At 34.1% G+C, this 21,300-nt stretch overlaps 1 protein-coding gene across 7 annotated transcripts in view; it reads left to right on the forward strand.

The window, feature by feature from the left end:
• Positions 1-21,300, forward strand: part of USP34 (ubiquitin specific peptidase 34) — a 231,592-nt gene that overhangs the window by 135,573 nt on the left and 74,719 nt on the right. For all 7 annotated transcript variants that reach the window (XM_029232068.1, XM_029232067.1, XM_029232073.1 and 4 more), the window contains 8 exons: positions 7,396-7,496; positions 7,706-7,915; positions 11,117-11,242; positions 12,452-12,574; positions 12,703-12,786; positions 13,309-13,395; positions 18,274-18,474; positions 21,028-21,110. In XM_029232068.1, coding sequence (XP_029087901.1) covers positions 7,396-7,496; positions 7,706-7,915; positions 11,117-11,242; positions 12,452-12,574; positions 12,703-12,786; positions 13,309-13,395; positions 18,274-18,474; positions 21,028-21,110 — 1,015 coding nt within the window. The remainder of the gene's footprint in view (positions 1-7,395; positions 7,497-7,705; positions 7,916-11,116; positions 11,243-12,451; positions 12,575-12,702; positions 12,787-13,308; positions 13,396-18,273; positions 18,475-21,027; positions 21,111-21,300) is intronic.

Here is a 21,300-nt window from a genome sequence, read left to right on the forward strand (position 1 = left end):
TGATATATTTTGTTGTTGTTTTGAGGCATATGAAAACAACACATCATTAAGTTCCATCTATGCATCTCCCCTTACCTCCAAAAAGGTATCATATTAAGAAATTTTTCATGTGGGCCTGATAGGTATATTTGATTCTTCCCTTACTGTTAAACCACTGGTGCATCTTTAGTGTCTTTCCATAGCACATAAAATAGGAGCTAAACAGAGGAACAACCAGGAAAGCTGTTGATTACAGTTTAAAGGTCTGACATTGTAACAGGCTAACTATATATATATAGGGAAAAAAGTCTTAAAGTTTTAAAAGCTTCTTTTTAGGACTTTTAACCTGCTTGTGTGCAGAGTGATAATTCTTTGGCATCTTTTAGTAAGGAGGCAACAATATTGCTACACCGCGCTTAAGATGAAAGTATATGTATGTGTCTTCTAAAGTATATCAGATCCTTTTAATTAATTAATTAATTTTATTTTTGGCTGTGTTGGGTTTTCACTGCTGTGCTCGGGCTTTTCTCTAGTTGCGGCAAGCAGGGGCTTCTCTTCGTTGTGGGGCGCGGGCTTCTCATTGCAGTGGCTTCTCTTGTTGCAGAGCACGGGCTCTAGGTGTGCAGGCTTCAGTAGTTGTGGCTCGCGGGCTCTAGAGCGCAGGCTCAGTAGTTGTGGCGCACAGGCTTAGTTGCTCCACGACATGTGGGCTCTTCCCAGACCAGGGCACGAACCCGTGACTCCTGCATTAGCAGGCGGACTCTCAAGCACTGTGCCACCAGGGAAGCCCTAATAAGTATTCTTGGTTAGAGGAATAGAGGTTGAGAAGTCTCCTTCCTACCCCTATCTCTGAATCTCCCATTTCCCTTTCCTGAGGCAAATGTTCTTAGGTATTTTTCAAGAGATAATAAGATTATAATGTAAGAATATTTGTATATATACAGTTGACTCTTGAATAATGTGGGGGCTAGGGACACCAACCCTCCACACAGTCAGAAGTTCATGTATAACTTGTAGTTGGCCCTTCATACCCGTAGTTCTTCCATATCTATAGTTGTGCATCTGTAGACTCAGCCAACTGAGAATCATGTAGTACTGTAGTATTTACTACTGAAAAAATCTGCTTATAAATGGGTCTGCGCAGCTCAGACCATTGTTCAGGGGTCAGCTATATACTTAAAACACAAATGGTAGCGTTCCATTTATACTCTTGACCCCTTGTTTGTTGTGCTTAATATTATCTTAGAGAACATTCCATATTAGTACATATAGAAAGTTACCACATTCTTTTTAAGATCTGCATTGTCTGTAATATGGTGGGTACCATGATTTATTTTACCTGTTCTCTATTAATGGACATTTGTTTCCTTTCTTTTGATATTATAGTATTATAGATAGTATCCTTAATACATACATTATCTAATGCATGTTGGCTAAATACCTAGGTATGGAATTTTGAGATCAAAAAGTATGTTTTTGTTAACATTGAAATATATTGTACATAAAGAGAATATGAAATGAGTAATAATAAAATGAAAACCACCAATGTACCTACCACCCAGGTTAAGGGGTAGAACATTATTAGAAGCTAGTTGTGTGTCCCTCCCTGATATCATCCTTTCCACTTCCCCTTAACACTATCTTGATTTGTTACTCTTTTTTTGGTGTTCTTTATAGTTTTACCTCCAGTGTATATATTCCTAACCAATGTATTTAGTTCTGTGAAACAGATAAGTGTGCACAAACTTGATGGATTAAGGAAAAGAGAGTATGGCCTTGTTAGGTCGCAGAAGAACACAAGCTAAAGAGGATGTACTTTCACCCTCTCTAAAGATTTGTGTAAAGCCTCATCTGAGGTTATCAGTGAGAAAATTCTCAAGTTTAGGTCTTGGCACAGTGAAGACATATTTTAGTGCTGTAATGTTGACAAGATGCTGAAATACCAACAGAAATACAGTCACAGAGTCTCTTCTTTTTCTAATCTCTTCATGACTTACTTTAGCTCTTAGGAATAGATCAAAATAGAATTTCTTCTGTGAGGTAATATGAATGTCTTCTGCTGATTTAAGCAGTAGGACATGAAGGTGAGAGTAGAAATTTCACTGTCATATTCTGGTAGTGAACATGACTGGTAAAGACAGTCTGGGTTCAGATAAGAATCTGGACCAGGTTCACTTGCTATTCTTTCCTTAGATAGAGAAGATATTATGAAGGCAGCAGAGATTTTGGTCATGTGGCCCTCAGTAATACATTGTTCTTGTCACACTGATCCTGTTCTCTATCTTTCACATCTGATGCACAGCAGTTGGATCTCCTTTATCATCCTCATAGTTCTTTTTGTCTCTCTTCTATGTTGACTATTCTCTTTCCAGTATTCCATACCTTCTTTATTGGTTCACTTTTTTATTTGGCTGGAATACAATGCAATTGTCCAGTAGCTTCTTGAGAGAATGTTGATATGGGGTAAAGTCTGTGATTCTTTGAATGATCAAAAATACATTTCTCATACTTTAAGTGGTGATTTGGCTGGGTATAGAATTCTAGATTGGAAACAATTTTGTTTCAGAATTTTAGAGATATTACTACATTGTGTTTTGTGGTTCTGTTATTGCTGTTTAGAATTATGAAGCCATTCTAATACTTTTTTACACATCCAGTTTTTTTTCCTCTTCTAGAGTTTAATGAATCTTCTTGTTCCTAATATTCTGAAATTTTACAATACTAGGCCTGAGTATGGATCTGTTTTCAACAATTGTAATGGGTACTTTAATATTTAGAGGTCCATTTTAGTTTGGCAAGTTGTATCTTTAGGTTCGGGGAAATTTTCTTGAATTAGTCTTCCTGTGTTTTGTTTTATCATTTATCTCTAAATTCTTTATCTACGTGTTTCATCTCTTGGACTATTCCTAATTTACTTTTCTTTCGTATGGTTCATTTCTTTGAGTGTTAACTTCCTGAGAGATGTTCTCAACTTTATTTTACAATTCTTTTGAGTTTTTCATTTTTGCTGTCATGCTTTTAATATCAGACATCTGTTTTGTGTCCTCAGAGTACTCCTATTATCTTAGTTGAAATATCTTGTTGAGAATATTGGGGTTTTTTCTTTCCTTAATTGTTGAATCTTTAAAAATCCAGACTGATGGTGCCTGCATTTCAATTAGAATGTTTAGCTAATTACCTAATTATTTTCTGTTAATCTCATCTCGTCTTTAACCTTATATTTACCACTGGCATTCTTTATTCCTACGTATAGATTGAAAATGTGCTTTCTTTTTTCTTCCTCTTTCTAATGAATTTCCCTTAAAAATGTTTATGTTGCAGATCTGGTGATGAATTTTCTCAAGCTTTTTTAGTTTGAATAAAAAGTTTGTTTTGCCTTCAATTTTGAAAGAAATTTTCACTGGATATAGAATTCTAGGTAAAGAAATTTTTTTCTTTCAGGACTTTATAAAAAAATTTCCCATTATCATTTGGCTTGCAAAGTTTCTGACCAAAAGTCTGTGGTTTTTCTTATCTTTGTATACAATGTGTCTTTTTAACTGTGCTTCGTTTTAAAGATTTTTCTTTAACATTGATTTTCAGCAGTTTGATTATTAATGTGCCTTGTTGTGTTTTTGTGTTATGCAGCTTGGGTTTAGTTCAGCTTCTTGGGTCTGTTGTGTATTTATAACATTTATCAAATTTGAAAAAGGTTAGCAATTATATATTTTTTCAAATATTTTTTTCTTTTTCCTTACCCTTCACCATAATTTCTGGGCTTCTAATTAAATGTATCTTAGTCTGTTTGTTAGTGCCTCATAGATCACTGAGGTGCTGTTCTTTTCCTTTATTCCTTTTTTTCTTCTTCTCTCTTTTTCTTTTCCTTCTCTTTCTACTGCTTCAATCCCTCTACTCTTTCCCTCCTTTGTCAGGTGTTGATCTTATTCCTGTGCCAAATCAGTATAAGTCAGATTATGGATTATAAATTTGTTTCTGGTTCAGGATTTATCTTTTTGAGGTCTTGATGGTAACTGTAAGTGCATTTGATTTCCAGCTTGCAAACTTGTTTGCTATTATCTATTCTCTTTTTTTCCCTGTCAGATGTTTGTAAAATTTTTAAAATTTACTTTTTTGCAGCTTCAGAGGATAAAAATTAGATATGTGTTGCTTAATATATCATCATAACCTAAGAATTTTTAAGATTTCTTTTTCCTTTTCTTGTTTTGAAACATTCATTGCATTAATATATTAAATTTTGGGGGACTTCCTTGGTGGCGCAGTGGTTAAGAATCTGCCTGCCAGTGCAGGGGACACGGGTTCGAGCCCTGGTCTGGGGAGATCCCACATGCCGCGGATGCTAAGCCTGTGTGCCACAACTACTGAGCCTGCTCTGTTGAACCCAGGAGCCACAACTACTGAGCCCACATGCCACAGCTACTGAAGCCCGTGCACCCTAGAGCCCATGCTCCGCAGCAAGAGAAGCCACTGCAGTGAGAAGCCCATGCACTGCAACGAAGAATAGCCCCTTCCCACCACAACTAGAGAAAGCCCGCACACAGCAGCGAAGATCCAACGCAGCCAAAAAATAAATTAATTAAAAAAAAAAAGATACTAAATTTTTTAAAGATAGCAACTTTTTCAAAAACTGTTAAGGAATAAGCAATTCTTAAGTTAAAAAAGATCCTCAAAAGTAGTAGAACATAGAAAGCTGCTCAGTTAACTGTAAAAACCAATTCAGCCGTTATAATTGAAAGTTGATACGTTATGTACACAACATGTAGGCCTAATTCACATATCAAATAGAGTCCAAAATCCTAGATAAACTGCTACCCATCTTAGTTCTATTTTGTAACAAAGTCGTGCATGCTTAGGGTCTCTCACAAACTGGGAAGCAAATCAACTCCATATTATCTTAGCAATACATCACTACTAAGGATGTTTTATCTCACTGTTGTAAAAAGATGAACAGTCATAGATTTATTAGGTTATCTCAATAACATAGAAAAGAAATTTTATTAACAAAAATCTACCGAAGTGTTAAAAGTTTAATATAGAGTTTCTGTTCATCTAGTAGCCCATGTTTTCTTAAGCACTAATTTTAAATGATTTGGATAAAACATTACTATCAGAAGAGGGAACTCAGTGATAATTTGAGGGTAATATAATGATGAATAGGAAACTAAAGAAATCAAGTGTTTTGTAGCAATTTAAAAAACATAAGATACTTGTTTGTTTGTTTTGCTGCACGTGGCTTGTGGGATCTTAGCTCCCGACCAGGGATTGAACCCAGGGCAGTGGCAGTGAAAGCGGTGGAACCTAACCACTGGACCACCAGGGAAGTCCCTAGTTAGGGTACTCTTAATGTGACGTGTTTGTGGAATATATGAGAATAAAACATTTTTGAGATATGTAAATGAACACTTGAATAAGTGATTATACCTAGCATCTCTATATAAAATATTGTAGAGATGCCATGTTAATTTCTTAATATATTTTACCTAAATCTGAATGAATTTTTACTTTAAATTGGATGAAACTACTCTGAATAATAAACTGTGTGAATAAACTAAACAGTATCAGAAGTTCTGAGAGGAAAACCTGAAAGGATAATAGATGAATTTCAATACTAGCTATTATACATTTAAAAACTACAATATTATCTCATAAAGAGTGTTAATTAAATCACAATAGATAGCAAAGAAATAGTCTTATGAGATGTTCGGTTTAGGGGCAGAAAGAAAAACCCTGTTTCTCTCATGTTCAGGATGAACTTAAAGTATTCTTTAAACACACATGCGCGTGCATACACACAATAAACTCTAGGACAATTCAGAAGATATAGGATTGAAAATTTATCAAACTTTTGGGAGGGCCAAGGTTTCTAGGCTTAGAAATAACAAGGGAAAAAAACATAGGTTTAGCTACACAACAATTAGCAATTTTGCTACACAACAATTATATATTTTTTTAATATATAATTTTATTTATTTATGCATGCTGCGCCGGGTCTTAGTTGCGGCATGCAGACTCTTAGTTGCGGCATGCAGACTCTTAGTTGCAGCACGCATGCGGGTTGTAGTTCCCCAGCCAGGGATCAAACCGGGCCCCCTGCATTGGGAGCATGGAGTCTTGCCCACTGGACCACCAGGGAAGTCCCATACACAACAGTTATATTTAAGGAAAAATACTGAAATGAATCTTACTGGAGGAACCCATTTTCCTTTCCTGTGTTTGAAATATTTTCAGGTAGAATTTTCTTACTTGAGTGGAGGGAAAAGGTAATTTTAAAACATTATGTGTTGTTGTGGAAAGCAGTAATCGTGCTTCACTCATTCCTGAAAATAGTTGGTTAGTGCCTATCCAATGGAATTTTCCTACATTAAGTTAATAAAATTTAACAATATTTGAGTTTAATTATTCATCAGATATTTCATCATTTTGCTTAACTTTCTTCCTCTGTCCAGCATTTTCTTTAAAAAAATTTTTTTTTCATGGATTAAACAATAATTAATTTGAATGCCTGCTGTTCTAATGCTGGGAATACATGTGTGCCTTTGTGGAACTGGGTTGGGTTTTTTTTAGTGGGGGAGACAGATACTTAAATATAATATCAGATGCTAATAAGTGCTTTACAGAAAGATAAAGCAGAGTAAGGGATTAATAGTGAGATGAGGCTTTTTAGATTGAGTAGTTAGGAGGAAGGCCTTTTAGAGCTCACATTTGATGAAAGACTTGAACTGTGGGAATGATCCATGTGCATTCCTGGGGAGGAGCATCTTAGACCTTGGGATGGGAACATGCTTGATGCTTTCAAGAAAGAACATGCTTGTGTGGCTAAAGCATATTTTGGTAGGGACGATGGTGGGAAATGAAGCAAAGAGGACTTATGAATTCTAGAAATGAATTGCCTCAGTCTGTTGAGTTTGTTGAGCTTACTGTAATCTAGAATGTTGTAGCTCATCTTTTTTCTTTTCTTGTCAGAACTTTTTTTCTGCCATATAATCTATTTTATTTTGTGTTGATAGGTAGTAACAGGGAAGAGAAAACTCAATCATTATAAATACATGCTGGTTACTTGTGAACTAAGGCATTAATGAATCTGTTTCTCCTGCATGTATTGCTAAGGGGAAAAGCTGTAGGTTCCCAGAAAGCTCTGTAGTGTTTTTTACTTGTAAAAATTTTCATATTATTAAGCAAGCAGGAATTGATCTTATTAGAGTGGTGCTAAAGGAGGATTTTCTTGTAATTTTTACTGCCTAAGGCTAACATCAGACAACAGAAAATAATATAAGAAGTATGCTTGGACCTGTTTCTTCTGCACTCAAGAATTCTATTTAAGCTTAATGTCCAGTGGAATTAATTGCTATAACTGTATATTCATGTTGGCAAGTAAGTTAACTCTTATAAAAAAGTTCACTTATGTTTTCTGTTTTTAAGGAGGCCTTATGGGACCAGTCAGGATGATTTCATCTGGACATGAATTAACAACAGATTATGATGAGAAAGCACTTCATGAGCTTGGCTTTAAGGACATGCAGGTACGCGTAAATGTGGTTTGAGTTTTAATCATCTGTTGACTTATAGTCAATAGTTGTTTAGTTGAAGATACAGTTCAAAAACAGTTCTTACTGCTTTTGTTAAAATTGTAAGGGAAGTTACTTCCTACCTCACAGATTTATTAAACCAAAAACTTGATATGTCTAATTATGTGTTGATTTTTTCCCCCCTGTTGCTCCTGTTTTTATAGATGGTATTTGTATCTTTGGGTGCACCAAGGAGAGAACGGAAAGGGGAAGGTGTTCAGCTGCCAGCATCTTGCCTACCACCCCCTCAGAAGGACAACATTCCGATGCTTTTGCTTTTACAAGAACCTCATTTAACTACTCTTTTTGATTTATTAGAGATGCTTGCATCATTTAAACCACCCTCAGGAAAAATGGCAGTTGAAGATAGTGAGGTGACTATATCATTTCATTTTCACAAAATCTTGTTTTGTCTTTCTGTTGAGTGGAAAATAATTTTCTCAGTAATCTCTTAAAAGCAATAAAACCAAGGAATCAGTTTATTAATTCATTAACTATTTAAGTACCTAATATATCCCAGGCGTGCGGTTCACAAGGATCAAAATAGACACAGTTTCAGCCTTCATTGAATCCAGTGGGGAAGACAGGTAATTGACATGCCTAACAGATAGTTTCAAGTAAACTAACAGATAAATAGTTTCAGGTAGAGATAGTTGCTATGACTTGCCATTATTAAGGACTGGTGATAGACTGTTTATATTTTATTTGGTCAAGGAAGGTTTCTCTGAGGGAGACCATATAAATCTGAGCTTGCAGGGTGAAAAGGAGCCTACTAAATGAAGTGGATGAGGAATGATCTGGATAAAGTAAACTGATTCCTGAAGCCCTTGATATAAGAAGGAGTTAGGCAGGTCTGGGAATTGTTTGGGAGCTGGTAAGTAGATGGTGGAAGGTAGTGGGAGAGTAGAATAAGAGGAATGAAATGAAAAGATAAACAGAGTCAAACTGGCCATGGCAGGCTATTTCTAGTTCACTCAAAGTAAAGTGGACAGCATTGAAGTATTTTAAGCAGAGAGAGAGACATATGTTTCGATTTTTGACTTAAAGGTAATAGGTTTGTTTGGCAAGAATAGAAAAAACAGTAAGGAACCTAATGTAGTAGTCCAAGGAAGAATTGACTTTAAATAACATCTTTTTAGTGATGACTCACAAACTTAGTTCTGCAGACCAAACCTCTTTTCTGAGTTCCAAACTCATATATCCAGTTGTTTACTTGATGCTTCCACTTGATGTCCCATAGGCATCCATTCTTCTTCATTCAACTGGAATCCACCCAGTTGCTCATGCCAGAAACCTGGATGCCATCTTTGTTTTTCTTCTTCCTGAACCCGAGTCTATCCCTACTTCTGATCCAATCTACCACAAGTAATGTTGTTTTGACCTGTTGTCCACTTAATTTATTTCCACTGCCACCATTCTATTTCAGGGCACCATCTTTCTTGGAAGAATCATTATTTTGAGACTGAGTGGCAAATAAAATAGTGGTGCTTTTATGACTTTCCTTATGTTAGGCTAACTGTTCTCTCTTTCCCAACAATGTTAAGTGGCTTCTTTCTATGTTTCCAGAATGTGTTTGGTCATGAATGACCAAATTGAGTCATCTGTTCCCCATAACCTGGTTTCTTTTGTGGTGGCACATTCTTAAATTCCTAAGAAATCCCCTTTTTGTTCAAGCAGAATAATCAATAATAGATGTCCATAAACCTTCATTTCCTCACCTGTTAAATTTTATGCCATAAATACTTAATAACCTTTTACTTTATGTCAGCAGTGTATTGCCAGTTTAAAAGAGAGAAAGATAATTATAAGAATTTCCCAGTTTTCCAGGAGGGTGCTAGTGTTCTACACAGTGTGTTATGGGAACATAAGCAGTAAACAAAAATTTGGGGAAGATTTCTGTAAAAGAGGAGTTATTTAAATTGGGTCCAACTGCTGATAAAAGAAGGAAGAGAAGCATTACAGAGTCACAGGAAAGTGAATGGCATGATTGAAAAATTGGGAGTGTGAGTATGATGTAATTCAAATATAAGGACAGAAAGGGAGATTGTAACCTATACCACAAAGGACCTTAAGAGGTTTTTATTCTTAGTAAAATAGATGGCTGTTATCATGGAAGATTTTAAAACAACAAAATGAGATCTTTTTTGGACTTTCAGAAACAAAGTTTCGGTATTAGTGTGGAGGATTATATTAGAGAAAACAAAGACCAGGGGTACAAGAGCCAGTTAATAGGTCATTGTAATTGTCCATGTGAGGCCTAAACCAGAGAGAAAGCATTCATTTTGGGGCAGTTATATTATTGAACTTGGTGACAAGTATGCCATTGGTGGTGTGGGGTTTCTTTGTTGAACAAGACCGGTTCAGTCTTGAAGAGGATTACCAGAAGAGTAAAGGATCTCCACTGTGTATGACCCATATTGTAGGGCCTTTCAGTCATAATGTAGAACATAGTCTTGTACACCTGGGAGATTTTTTTTTCTTCAAATAATTTTTTGCACAGTGTTCAGTCCCTTCCTCCTTTCCTCCCTCTCTCCCCACCTTCTCTTTTTTAAACTGGATGTTTACAAAGGAATGAATTTTATTTTACTGAAGAACTCTCAGTGCCTTGTCCCCAAATAAACTAGAAGTGTTACTTGGGTTGCTTCTCTTTCTTCATCAGGGCTGTGAAAAGCAAAGTTTACTTTGAAACTCCTGTCTCTAAAATTCTCTTGCCTTCAAATTATATTAGCTTTATACCATTGTACAAAAAGAACGAAATTACTTTTTGTAGATGTGTAAGAAGATTCCTTTGGCATCTCTTATACTGTATAATACCTCAGAATCATTATGACAGCAGCTAGTAGTAGAATAATACTATACAAATTCATACTTTGGAACATTCCAGAACTTTTGCTGCTTTAGCTTTTGCTGCTTGTTTACCTCTTGGGGTTGTGCTTTAATTAAAAAAAAAAAAAGAAAGAAGCTTGCCTATTTCTTACATACCTTCTGTAATATTCTTTAGCTTACTGTTATCTCAGTGCCTTAGAGAGTTCAAATTTAACAAACGATAATGGAAAAAAGTAGGTTCTTTAAAATTGTTTGCTTTTCTCTTAATCTCTGCTTGTCTGAGACTGGAATATAAGGAAGGCATGGATTAGCGAAATAAGAGAAACAGGTGTACTCTTTTCCCAAATGTAAGGTGAGGGATTTAATTTTCCAGGTCTTTGTCATTCTTAGAATAGTGACCTGCAGGGAAGAAATAGATGATAGTCTTATTGAAATTTACTTGATGGCTTTATAAAACAGACATTTTCACTTTTGTTTGAAAAGTTTTTCTGAGGAAAGTGGCCAGACTTGCAGATCACTTTTTCCCAGAAAAGTGTTCAGTAACAAGTTGAAAAACCACTACTTTGACATAACTTAATTTATTGAATAAATTTATTTACTGTGTAACAAATGCTTTATTCTCACTTTTAAAGTAAGATTTAAAAATATTATCAAATATGATAATTAGTGATTTTATGCAGATCAAACTTAAGTTTAGATGTTTCAAAAAACTGATCTGTCTTGATAAGCAGTTCCTCTTATTTGTATAGAGCTTAAGATGTGAAGAACTTCATCTTCATGCAGAAAACCTCTCTAGGCGTGTATGGGAGCTACTGATGCTTCTTCCTACATGTCCTAACATGTTGATGGCATTCCAGAATATCTCAGATGAACAGGTAAGTCCACAAAATATTTTTACTTCCCTGGAGGATGGTACCAGTTTACATTCCTACTGGTAGTGTATGAGAGTGCTTGTTGACTGGTAACCTCAGTAAAATTTTCCCATTTAATAGGTAAAAAGTGCCAGTTCATTTTAATGTTCATATATTTAATTATTAGTGAGATTGAATAATATGGGCTAAATACAAGACAAGGATTTTCTCTAAAATTATCTTTAGAAAACAGTGAATTTGCCTTTATATTAGTGTTTTTTCATATTACTTAATGTTCTGAATATTGCTTTGTTTTTGACAACAAAAAGTAACGTTTAGAGAAAATACCCTGTGATTTAATGACATTGCTTCAGGGCTTGTTTTGGCTGCTTATACAAGTCAACTGGTAGAAATAGAGAAAAAAGGAGTCAAAGAAATTTAATATGTATTAATATTCCCAGAGGCATGACCTCACATGTATTAAGTGTCATATATCTTTGTAAAGATGTCTGTTAAAATTAAAGATTATTTTTAAAAGCTATATAATAAGGAGTTACTTAGTGGGGATACCAACAGAACACCTATAGGACTCATGGAAAAACAATGTCCTAATGTTATGCTAATGTTATCTATGATTTGGGACGTTGTTATGTGATTTCTCAGGGTCTTGTATTTCAAATGACTTGGAAGTGAAGAAGATGGGCCTAGAAAATGGTGGTTGATGACTCTTTGTAGCTCTAATAATAATAATATCGTTGTCAAAGGATACACAATAAGTGTGAATAACACTTTATAAATTGCGAGTAGAAAAGAACAATATTTTAAAGTTTATGTATTTGTATATGACTTTTTAAATGAGTAGGTGTCACGTAAATATTAAATACACACTGTATTGCTTCTGTATCCTTAAAAGTTCACACATTCAGTTATGCTGCAATGTGTTTTTCATTGGGAAGATGGCAAATTACCTCAACTGTTGTGGAGGTTAACATACAGTTTTTTCCTATGCTGCTGTTGTGTATTAATTTTAACAAAATTTAATGAATAATTGGTGTTTTAAGCATATGATTAGTACCAATTATATAATTGGTCTTCACTTGTTTGAACATATTTCAATATATATGTAATATTTGAGTTTTTATATAGTGTCATTTTCTTTAGTTTTTTTTTTGGTGGGGGGGGGTCTCTTGGTAAGTTGGTTGGAGAAACCTGTGTTTCTATTTTTAATTTAAGTGTAATGATGGACTTAATTGGAAAGAACTGCTCAAAATTAAGAGTGCTCACAAGCTATTATATGCCCTGGAAATTATTGAAGCACTGGGAAAACCTAACAGAAGAATAAGAAGAGAGTCAACGGTAATTGCTTTTCCATTATTATCATTAAACATTTGTTTTCTCTTTGGAGCAAAATTCCAGAGTACGTTATCTTTTAATTCTCCTGCCACCCTTCCTTATTTATTTATTTATTTTTGCCATTCCCACAGGGAAGTTATAGTGATCTTTATCCAGATTCAGATGATTCAAGTGAGGATCAAGTGGAAAATAGTAAAAATTCCTGGAGTTGCAAGGTTTGATCATATATGTTTTGCAGTGTATTGGTAAAAATAATTCATCTCTAATTTTCCAGAAGAAGTTACCATAATTATTGTTTTAAACTAACTTACCATTTAAATAAAGCATAGTTTAAAAATTATGTATTACTCTAATCACAGTAATAAATAAACTGAGATTATTTAATGCTTTGGTGCTCCTATTTTTAGCACTTATTATTTTTTCTCCTTCATTGGAATACTGTGTTAGGACATCCCAGTGCCTGGGATTAAATGGTTAATGGAATACAAAGATATGTATATAGATTTTTATAAGAATCTTTAAAAAAAATTCTTGAAAATTAGTTGTTTGCTGTTACTTTATTGTATAGACGTTATATTGGTTATTTAATCAGAGAATAATTTCTTATATGAAAGATATATAATATTTTACTTACACACACAGACATATACACACACCCAGTTACTGAATCAAAAAGCAGATCTTTACTACATTATGTAGCTCTTTCCTCTTACCATTACTCTCACAATTGCTTACAGTTTGTTGCTGCTGGAGGGCTTCAACAGTTATTAGAAATTTTTAATTCTGGAATTCTAGAGCCAAAAGAGCAGGAATCCTGGACTGTGGTAAGTGAAAATTCACATTTTCAACAAGTTACAGTAGTTACCCCAGTGAGTCACTTCCATGAACCATAGGCAAGTGTAACGTTTGCTGCAAACTTTATTGTAGTAAAGGAAAGTGTGGAGTACAGTAGAAATAAATTTAAGAAAAAATAAGGAATCTGATAAACTAATTATGCAATAAGAGTTCTCCGTGTCAACTCAGTTAAAAAAATTTAAGTGATAATATTAATGACTCTGAACTATAGGTAATTCATGAACATTTTTCCATTAGTTTGGTAAACTATATATTAATATTTATATAGTCTTAAAATTTGGATGCTTTTTAAGAAAAACTTGGTTTTATGTCTTCATTTTTTTGAAAACATCCTTTTTCTTTGTTTCATTTTGTTTTGACCATTTCTTCCTTTAAGCAACACTACTGAAAAATGTATTTCCAGACCATTTGTGACTAGTCGGCAATGAAAAAGGTACAGGACTTGAGAGTAAATAAGCCTTTAGAAATTTTTATAGCAAGTGGACACTGCTGCAGTGTTTTTTTTAATAGTATTTTACAAAATTTTTGATCCTTAACAAAATGGAAGTTTTAGAAAATGGTACTTTATCACTGTTAACTTGACAAAGCACTGTCCTATAATGTTAGGAAAATAAAATTATGGAATATTTAAAAATTCATAATGCTGGACCAAACTGTGTAATCCAGTTTTGTATTAAATGGAAAGGATGCTCATTTCCTGACCTCCAGCAAAGCAGAATAGCATTATCAAACATTGCATTTAAATTTTAATTTCTTAGTACTTGCTTTTTAGAATTATTTTAGAACCTAGGAGTCAGATATTCTTGATTTACTGTCAAATGCTGTTACATCCAAGATATTAATGAAAGAAAATACATTTAAGCATATTACTATCTACCAAGATTTTGTTAATCTTATCATTGCTTTCAATACTTTTTGCCATTTTTATTTTATATATTTTGCTACAGATATTTTCCTTTTTAGAATAGATACCTCTACTACAGTAACTGTTTTCTGTCTCTTAGAACTCAAATGTCTATTGTGTTTTATTGTTGTGTCTTTGTTGTCTCAGTGATCTCTCAGAATTATAAGGTGCCTTTTAGTTCTTTGGCAAAGTGGGAGAATTTAAAATCTTTAATGAGTAGTTAGTTGTGTGTCGTTTATAGGACTTTTGTTTATAAACTGCTCTAAGTTTAGCTTTGAATAAAGTTTACAGGTAATCATATGCTAAAGATTTTCTCTCTTTGTTTCCTTTAAAATTGTGGACACTTTTATGAAGTATTAAGAAAAATTTACTGCTACATGGGACACATTGTAGCCTGGCAACACAGATGGCTTTCAAGTCAACTGAGATCCCATATTTATAATGTATCTCTCAATATATTATAGGGTACTGTGGATACTCTTACATGATGAACAAAATTTCAAGATTTTCATGAAGTTCAATTTGTCCATTTTTTCTTTTGTTACCTAAGCCTTTGGTGTACTATCCAAGAAATCATTGCCAAATACAGTGTCATGGCACTTTTGTTCTGTGTTTTCTTCCAAGAGATTTATTGTTTTAGGTCTTATATTTAAATCCTTGATTCATTTTGAGTTAATTGTTGTATATGGTGTTAGGTAAGGGTTCAACTTCATTCTTTTGCATGTGGAGATCCAGGTTTCCCAGCATATTTTCTTGAAAAGACTCCTTTTCCCCACAGTGAATGGTCTTGGTACTCTTTTCAAAAATCGTTTGAACATTTTCGTGAGGGTTTATTTTCAGGCTCTCTATTCCATTCCTTTTATTTTTTTGTCTATCTTTATGCCAGTACTACACTGTATTGATTACTGTAGCTTTGTAGTAAGTTTTGAAATCAGAAAATGTGAGTCTTCCAGTTTTGTTCTTTTCTTGTAAGATTGTTTGTCTATTTGGAGTCCCTTGAGATTCCTTGTGAATTTTAGAATGGATTTTTCTGTTTCTGCAAAAAACATCATTAGGATTTTGTTAGGGATTGCATTGAATCTGTAGGTCACTTTAGGTAGTATTGATATTTTAATAAGTCTTCCAGTCCGTGAACACGGGATGTGTTTCCATTTATTTGTCTTTAATTTCTTGGAGCAGTTTTTTGTAGCTTTCATTGTAGAAGTCTTTAAGCTCCTTGGTTAAGTTCATTCCTAAGTATTTTATTCTTTTTGATGCTATTGTAAATGGAATTGTTTTTTTAATTTCCCTTTCATATTGTTCATTGTTCACGTATAGGAATGCAACTGAATTCTGTATGTTGACTTTGTATCCTTCTACTTTGCTGAAATTATTTACTAGTTTTAAGAACCTTTATATGGAGTCTTTACAGTTTTCTACATCAAAAACAGATAAATTTACTTCTTTCTTTCCAATTTTGATGCCTTTTATTTTTCTGGTGTATTGCTCAGGCCAAAGCCTCCATTACTGTGTTGAATAGAAGTGGTGAAAGCAGGTGTCCTTGCCTTGTTCCTGATCTTAGAGGAAAAGCTTTCAGTCTTTCACCATTGAGTATGATTTTCACTATGGATTTTTCATATATGGCTTTTATTATGCTGTGGTAGTTTCCTTCTGTTCCTATTTTGTTGAGTATTTTTATCATGAAAGTGTGTTGAATTTTGTCAGATGCTTTTTCTGCATTAATTGAGATGATGTAGTCTTTTCCTTCATTTTGTTAATCTGGAGTATTTACATTGATCATTGCTATGTGGAACCATCCTTGCATTCTAACAATAAATCCCACTTGGTCATGGTGTATAATCCTTTTAATATGTTGCTGAATTGTTTGCTAATATTTTGTTGAGGACAGTGTCTTTTGTCTGGCTTTGGTATCAGGGTTAATGCTCACTTCATCGAATGAGTTGGGAAGTTCCCTCTTCAGTTTTTTGGAAGAGTTTGAGGATCGTTGGTATTAGTTCTTCTTTAAACGTTTGTTAGAATTTACTAGTGAAGCTGTCAGGTCCAGAACTTTTCTTTTTTGGGAGATTTTTGATAACTATCTCCTCACTAATTATAAGTCTGTTCAGATTTTCTATTTCTTTGTGATTGAGTCCTGGTAAGTTTTGTGTTTCTACGAATTTGTTCATTTCATGTAAGGTATCCAGTTTTGGGGCATACAGCAGTTGTTCATAGTACTCTCTTACAATCCTTTTTATCTCTAGAATTAGTTGAAATGTTCCTACTTTGATTTTAGTAATTTGACTTTTATTTTTTGTTAGTCCTTCTAGCTAAAAGTTTGTCAATTTCGTTCTTTTCGAATAACCAGCTTTGATTTTCACTGATTTTTCTCTAGGTTTTTCTGTTCCCTGTTTTGTTTACCTCTGCTCTGATCTTTATTATTTCCTTCTTTCTACTACTAGCTTCAAGTTTAGTTTGTCTTCTTTTTCTAGTTCATTAAGCTGTAAAGTTAGATTGTTGATAAGAATTTTTCTTTTTTTTTAATGTAAACATTTACATTTATAAATTTCCCCATTAGCATTGCTTTCATTATATTCCATAAGTTTCATATTGACCATGTTTTTTATCTTCTTTTGTGAAGTGTCTTTATATCCTGGGGGTTTTTGTTTTGATTTGTTTGCTTTTGTTTCTTTGGGTTTTTTTCTTTTCATTTATTTTATTTTTGGCTGTGTTGGGTCTTCGTTGCTGTGCGTGGGCTTTCTCTAGTTGCGGCAAGCAGGGTCTACTGTTCGTTGTGGTGCACGGGCTTCTCATTGTGGTGGCTTCTCTTGTTGCGGAGCACAGGCTCTAGGCGTGTGGGCTTCAGTAGTTGTGCACACAGGCTCAGTAGTTGTGGCACACGGGCTTAGTTGCTCTGTGGCACGTGGGATCTTCCCGGACCAGGGATTGAACCCGTGTCCCCTGCATTGGCAGGTGGATTCTTAACCACTCTGCCACCAGGGAAGCCCCCTGTTTTTTTTTTTTCTTTGTAAAGAGCTATAAGACTTTTTTCCTTAATCAGTTGGACAAGTTTTTTGGTCAGGTATATGTATTAGGAATATTTGCATTCAATGTGTAGCTTGCTTTTTCTTTATATTTACAGTATCTTTTAAGCAGAGAAGTTTTAAATTTTAACAAAGTTTATATCCTAGCTAAGAAGTCATTTTTCCAAGGTCACAGAGATTTTCTCCTGTGTGTTCTTCTGTAAGTTTTATAGTTATCTTTTACATTTAGGTCTGTGTTATATTTTGAATTAACTTTTGTATATGTAGAGTGAGGTTGAGGTTTTATTTTATTTTTTCCATATGGCTCTCCAATTTTTCTAGCACTGTTTGTTGAAAAGACTTTTTTTCTCACTGAAATTTCCTGGTACTTTTATAAAAATCAATTATATAGTATTGCTATGTTTCTTGGCATATTGGTATAGTTATAACACTTAGTAGTGGTATTAGGAAAAGAGGAGAACAAGGATCATTGAAGGGAAAGCTCTGAAGCTCTCATACATAGGTGATATTCTTATTAATTTATTTGAAGGAATTGCTTTATTTTAAAAATTTTAAAGTAGAGCTTTAAATCAGAAATTTTACTTTTCATACTAAACAGTATTTTACTGATGAAATGCTTGTTTTATTTTAAATATACATATATACAGTGCAGATTTTTCAGTTGAATAATTTTCTAGAATTATTGAGAATTGCTTTCACTCCCAAATAGCAGAGTATATGCCACTTAGGTGGAGAGACAGCTTCCAGTATTTTTGCTCTCAATGCTGATTTTGTAGGTAAATATCTTTATTATTATTTTAATAATTTTTAAAATTGTACATTGTGAGCAATATTTTTTTAAATCCTGTATATCTCTATTACATATATTTGTATGATTCTTTCATGATAGAAATGCAAAAATGATATTTTCTTCTTATCCACAGTGGCAGCTAGACTGTCTTGCTTGCTTGCTGAAGTTAATATGCCAGTTTGCAGTAGATCCATCCGATTTGGATTTAGCTTATCATGATGTCTTTGCCTGGTCTGGTATAGCAGAAAGCCATAGGAAAAGAACATGGCCTGGGAAATCGAGAAAGGCTGCTGGTGATCATGCCAAGGGTCTTCATATACCAAGATTAACAGAGGTAAAGTACAAAAGTCACCATGTAGTAATAAATTTTATTTGTCTTCTAAGAGAGCTTGTATATTTTTGTTTTTACAAAATGAGTAATGTCTATGAGATACTATCCTAGATTACCACAGTATGACCTAACAGCAGAAGCAATGCCTTCATTTTAAAGCAGTAGAAATTACGAAGCAGTAATACTTTTCAGTTCATCATCCAAAATGCAGGAGTGCATTAATTTTGTGCCATTTTAATGTTATCTAACTGTAGGATTGAGTTCATTAGTTGGTCTCAGTAATTTTTATACTGAGTGTATCAGGGTCCATTCAGGAAAACAAACCACACTAGGTATTTCAACAGAGTAAATTTAAAATTGAGAACTGGTTTTACACATATGTGTTGGAGGGCTAAAAATGAAAAATGGAATGTTGAGGTAATGCGGGCAAGTAGCCATTCACCACCCCTAGGGTTTGAGGAATATATGTAAAAGGTTGTGGTTATCAGGAATGAGAAGCTTATGGGAGGGATCCTGTTGAACTGGAGTTTAGACCTCCGAGGAAGTGGTTCTGTTACTGCTTCTGAAATCATTTGCCTCTTCTGGTTAAAATACTTATGGAACAATGTTAACAGAAAAAGCAGGGGAAATTCTCTGGCTGTCTAGTTGTTAGGGCTCCACGCTTTCACTGCCAAGGGCCTGGGTTCAATCCCTGGTCAGGGACTAAGATCCCACGAGCCGCATGGTGCGGCCAAAACAAACAAAAAAAAAAAAGAAAGAAAGAAAAAGCAAGGAAGTAATCTCTCTAGTATCCCACGTTGACAAACCCAATAGAAAGCCAGCTGGCAGAGGAGAAATTTAGTTTATAATGTACCAACCCTAGTGTCACAGAGCAAGTATCAGTACATAGTATGGTAGGTTTAGAGCCAAACGAAAATGGCACAATAACCAATGCATCCAGCAATAAAATTAAAATTCTTTTTGGCTGTGGATTCTGTTATTCATGTGATCAAATATTTGCCCTTCCAGTGTCTCTGTTAGTGAACTGGGAACTGGGGAGAGATGAAGATGAGTTTTTACTTAATCGCTTCTTCATTTTGTAACCATTTGAGGACAGCAGCTTACCTCATACCTGCTCCAGAAACACCACAGTAATGAGTTGTTACTGATAGAGAAATAAAATACACATACTCATATATGGCATTTTAAAATAATTGGCTAGTTTTTTTTTTAACAAATTTATGCAAGTACATAATTACTGAAAACAATTTAGAATGTACAAGTGAGGGAATTCTTTGGCAGTCCAGTGGTCAGGACTCTGCGCTTTCATTGCCGAGGGCCCAGGTTCGATCCCTGGTCAGGGAGCTAAGGTCCCGCAAGCTGTGGCGTGGCCAAAAAAAAAAAAAGAATATACAAGTGAACCTTCCCCAAAGTCATATAGGTCACTACCATTAATAGCTCTATGTGTTAATCTTTTTATGTGCATATTTTTTCTTATGCGTATGCCAATGTTACATTTTTATAGTTTAGAAAAAGAGCATGCAATATATATATTTTTCATTTGTTTATCATAATATTTAATTAGAGCTTAGAAGATATATCTAAGCTATTTGGGGGGAAATTTTTGTTACCCTAATTCTGGAGACAAAGTCATCCACTAGTAAGGAAGAACACTAATTCTTTTAATAATTTACTATCATTCATTATTTCGTTTGTTCTCCTTTAATACCTTTTAGAAGGTTCAGAATCCAAATTGAACTTCCAATTCCAGCCTAAATATAGCTTTTCTTAAAACTCTTCTTATTTTGCCAGGCACAGGTTTAGTTGCTGCTCACTTCTGTTGCTCATTTGGCACATTGCATATAATTGTGTTACAGTGCTTTTGATGTGTTCTGCTGCACTGGACTAACTTCCCCAGGATGGGAACAGTGCTTTTATAAAATTAGTGCCCAGAATGGGTTCTGACCTGCAGAAGGGATTCAGTAGTTCTTTATTAAGTTAGCAAATATTTTTATCCACTATATAGATGAAGAACTAGAACCTAGAAATTCAGTATTTATTAGAGTCATACAGCTTGAAAGTTAGCAAACTAAATGTTGAACCTCAAGGTTTTTAATCTGGAATCCATGTTTGGTATCTATGGTGTATTATATTGCTTTTCTATGTTTATTTCAGGGTGGTTGAGGAATCTGCCACTGCTTGACATTTTTTTTCTTATTTCAAAACTGAAAAATGTTACTTCACCTACCACCCAAAAAAACCACTGACTTGTGTAATACATAATATTTTTCTCACTCTATTGGGTGACATGCAGATAATCTGTGGATCAAATAGAAAGGATTTGCTTGTGTATTTCTAAATTTTTAATATTTTCTTTTTAAAGTTGCTATTCTGAGGTTTCTTTATAAAAATCTGGTTTTCTAATATTTAATATTTTTACAGTATTTTCCAATAACCAATTTTAGAATATTCCTATCCTTTTATAAATAAAAATCAAAGTAATTTGGAGTCTGGTTTAAAACGCAGTTCTGTGTTTTAGTGTATTTATAGATTTTTTTTAATGTTTTTATTTTAAAGGTATTTCTTGTTCTTGTCCAAGGAACCAGTTTGATTCAGCGACTTATGTCTGTTGCTTATACGTATGATAATCTGGCTCCTAGGTATGAAGTTTTTACATAATTTATGATTGTATGTATTTAGAGTAAGAATACAGTGTTTTAAAATTTTAATTTGAAAAAAATTTGAAACCTAACAGAAAAATTGTTAGGGTGTTTTAGTGAACTCTCATATCATTCATGTGGATTTGCATATTGTTATCAACATTTTGCCAGTTTTTATCGAATGATCATG

The sequence above is a fragment of the Monodon monoceros genome, unplaced genomic scaffold (genome assembly GCF_005190385.1).
Source record: "Monodon monoceros isolate NGI ecotype Baffin Bay Population unplaced genomic scaffold, NGI_Narwhal_1 Super_Scaffold_19, whole genome shotgun sequence".
Lineage (NCBI taxonomy): Eukaryota > Metazoa > Chordata > Mammalia > Artiodactyla > Monodontidae > Monodon > Monodon monoceros.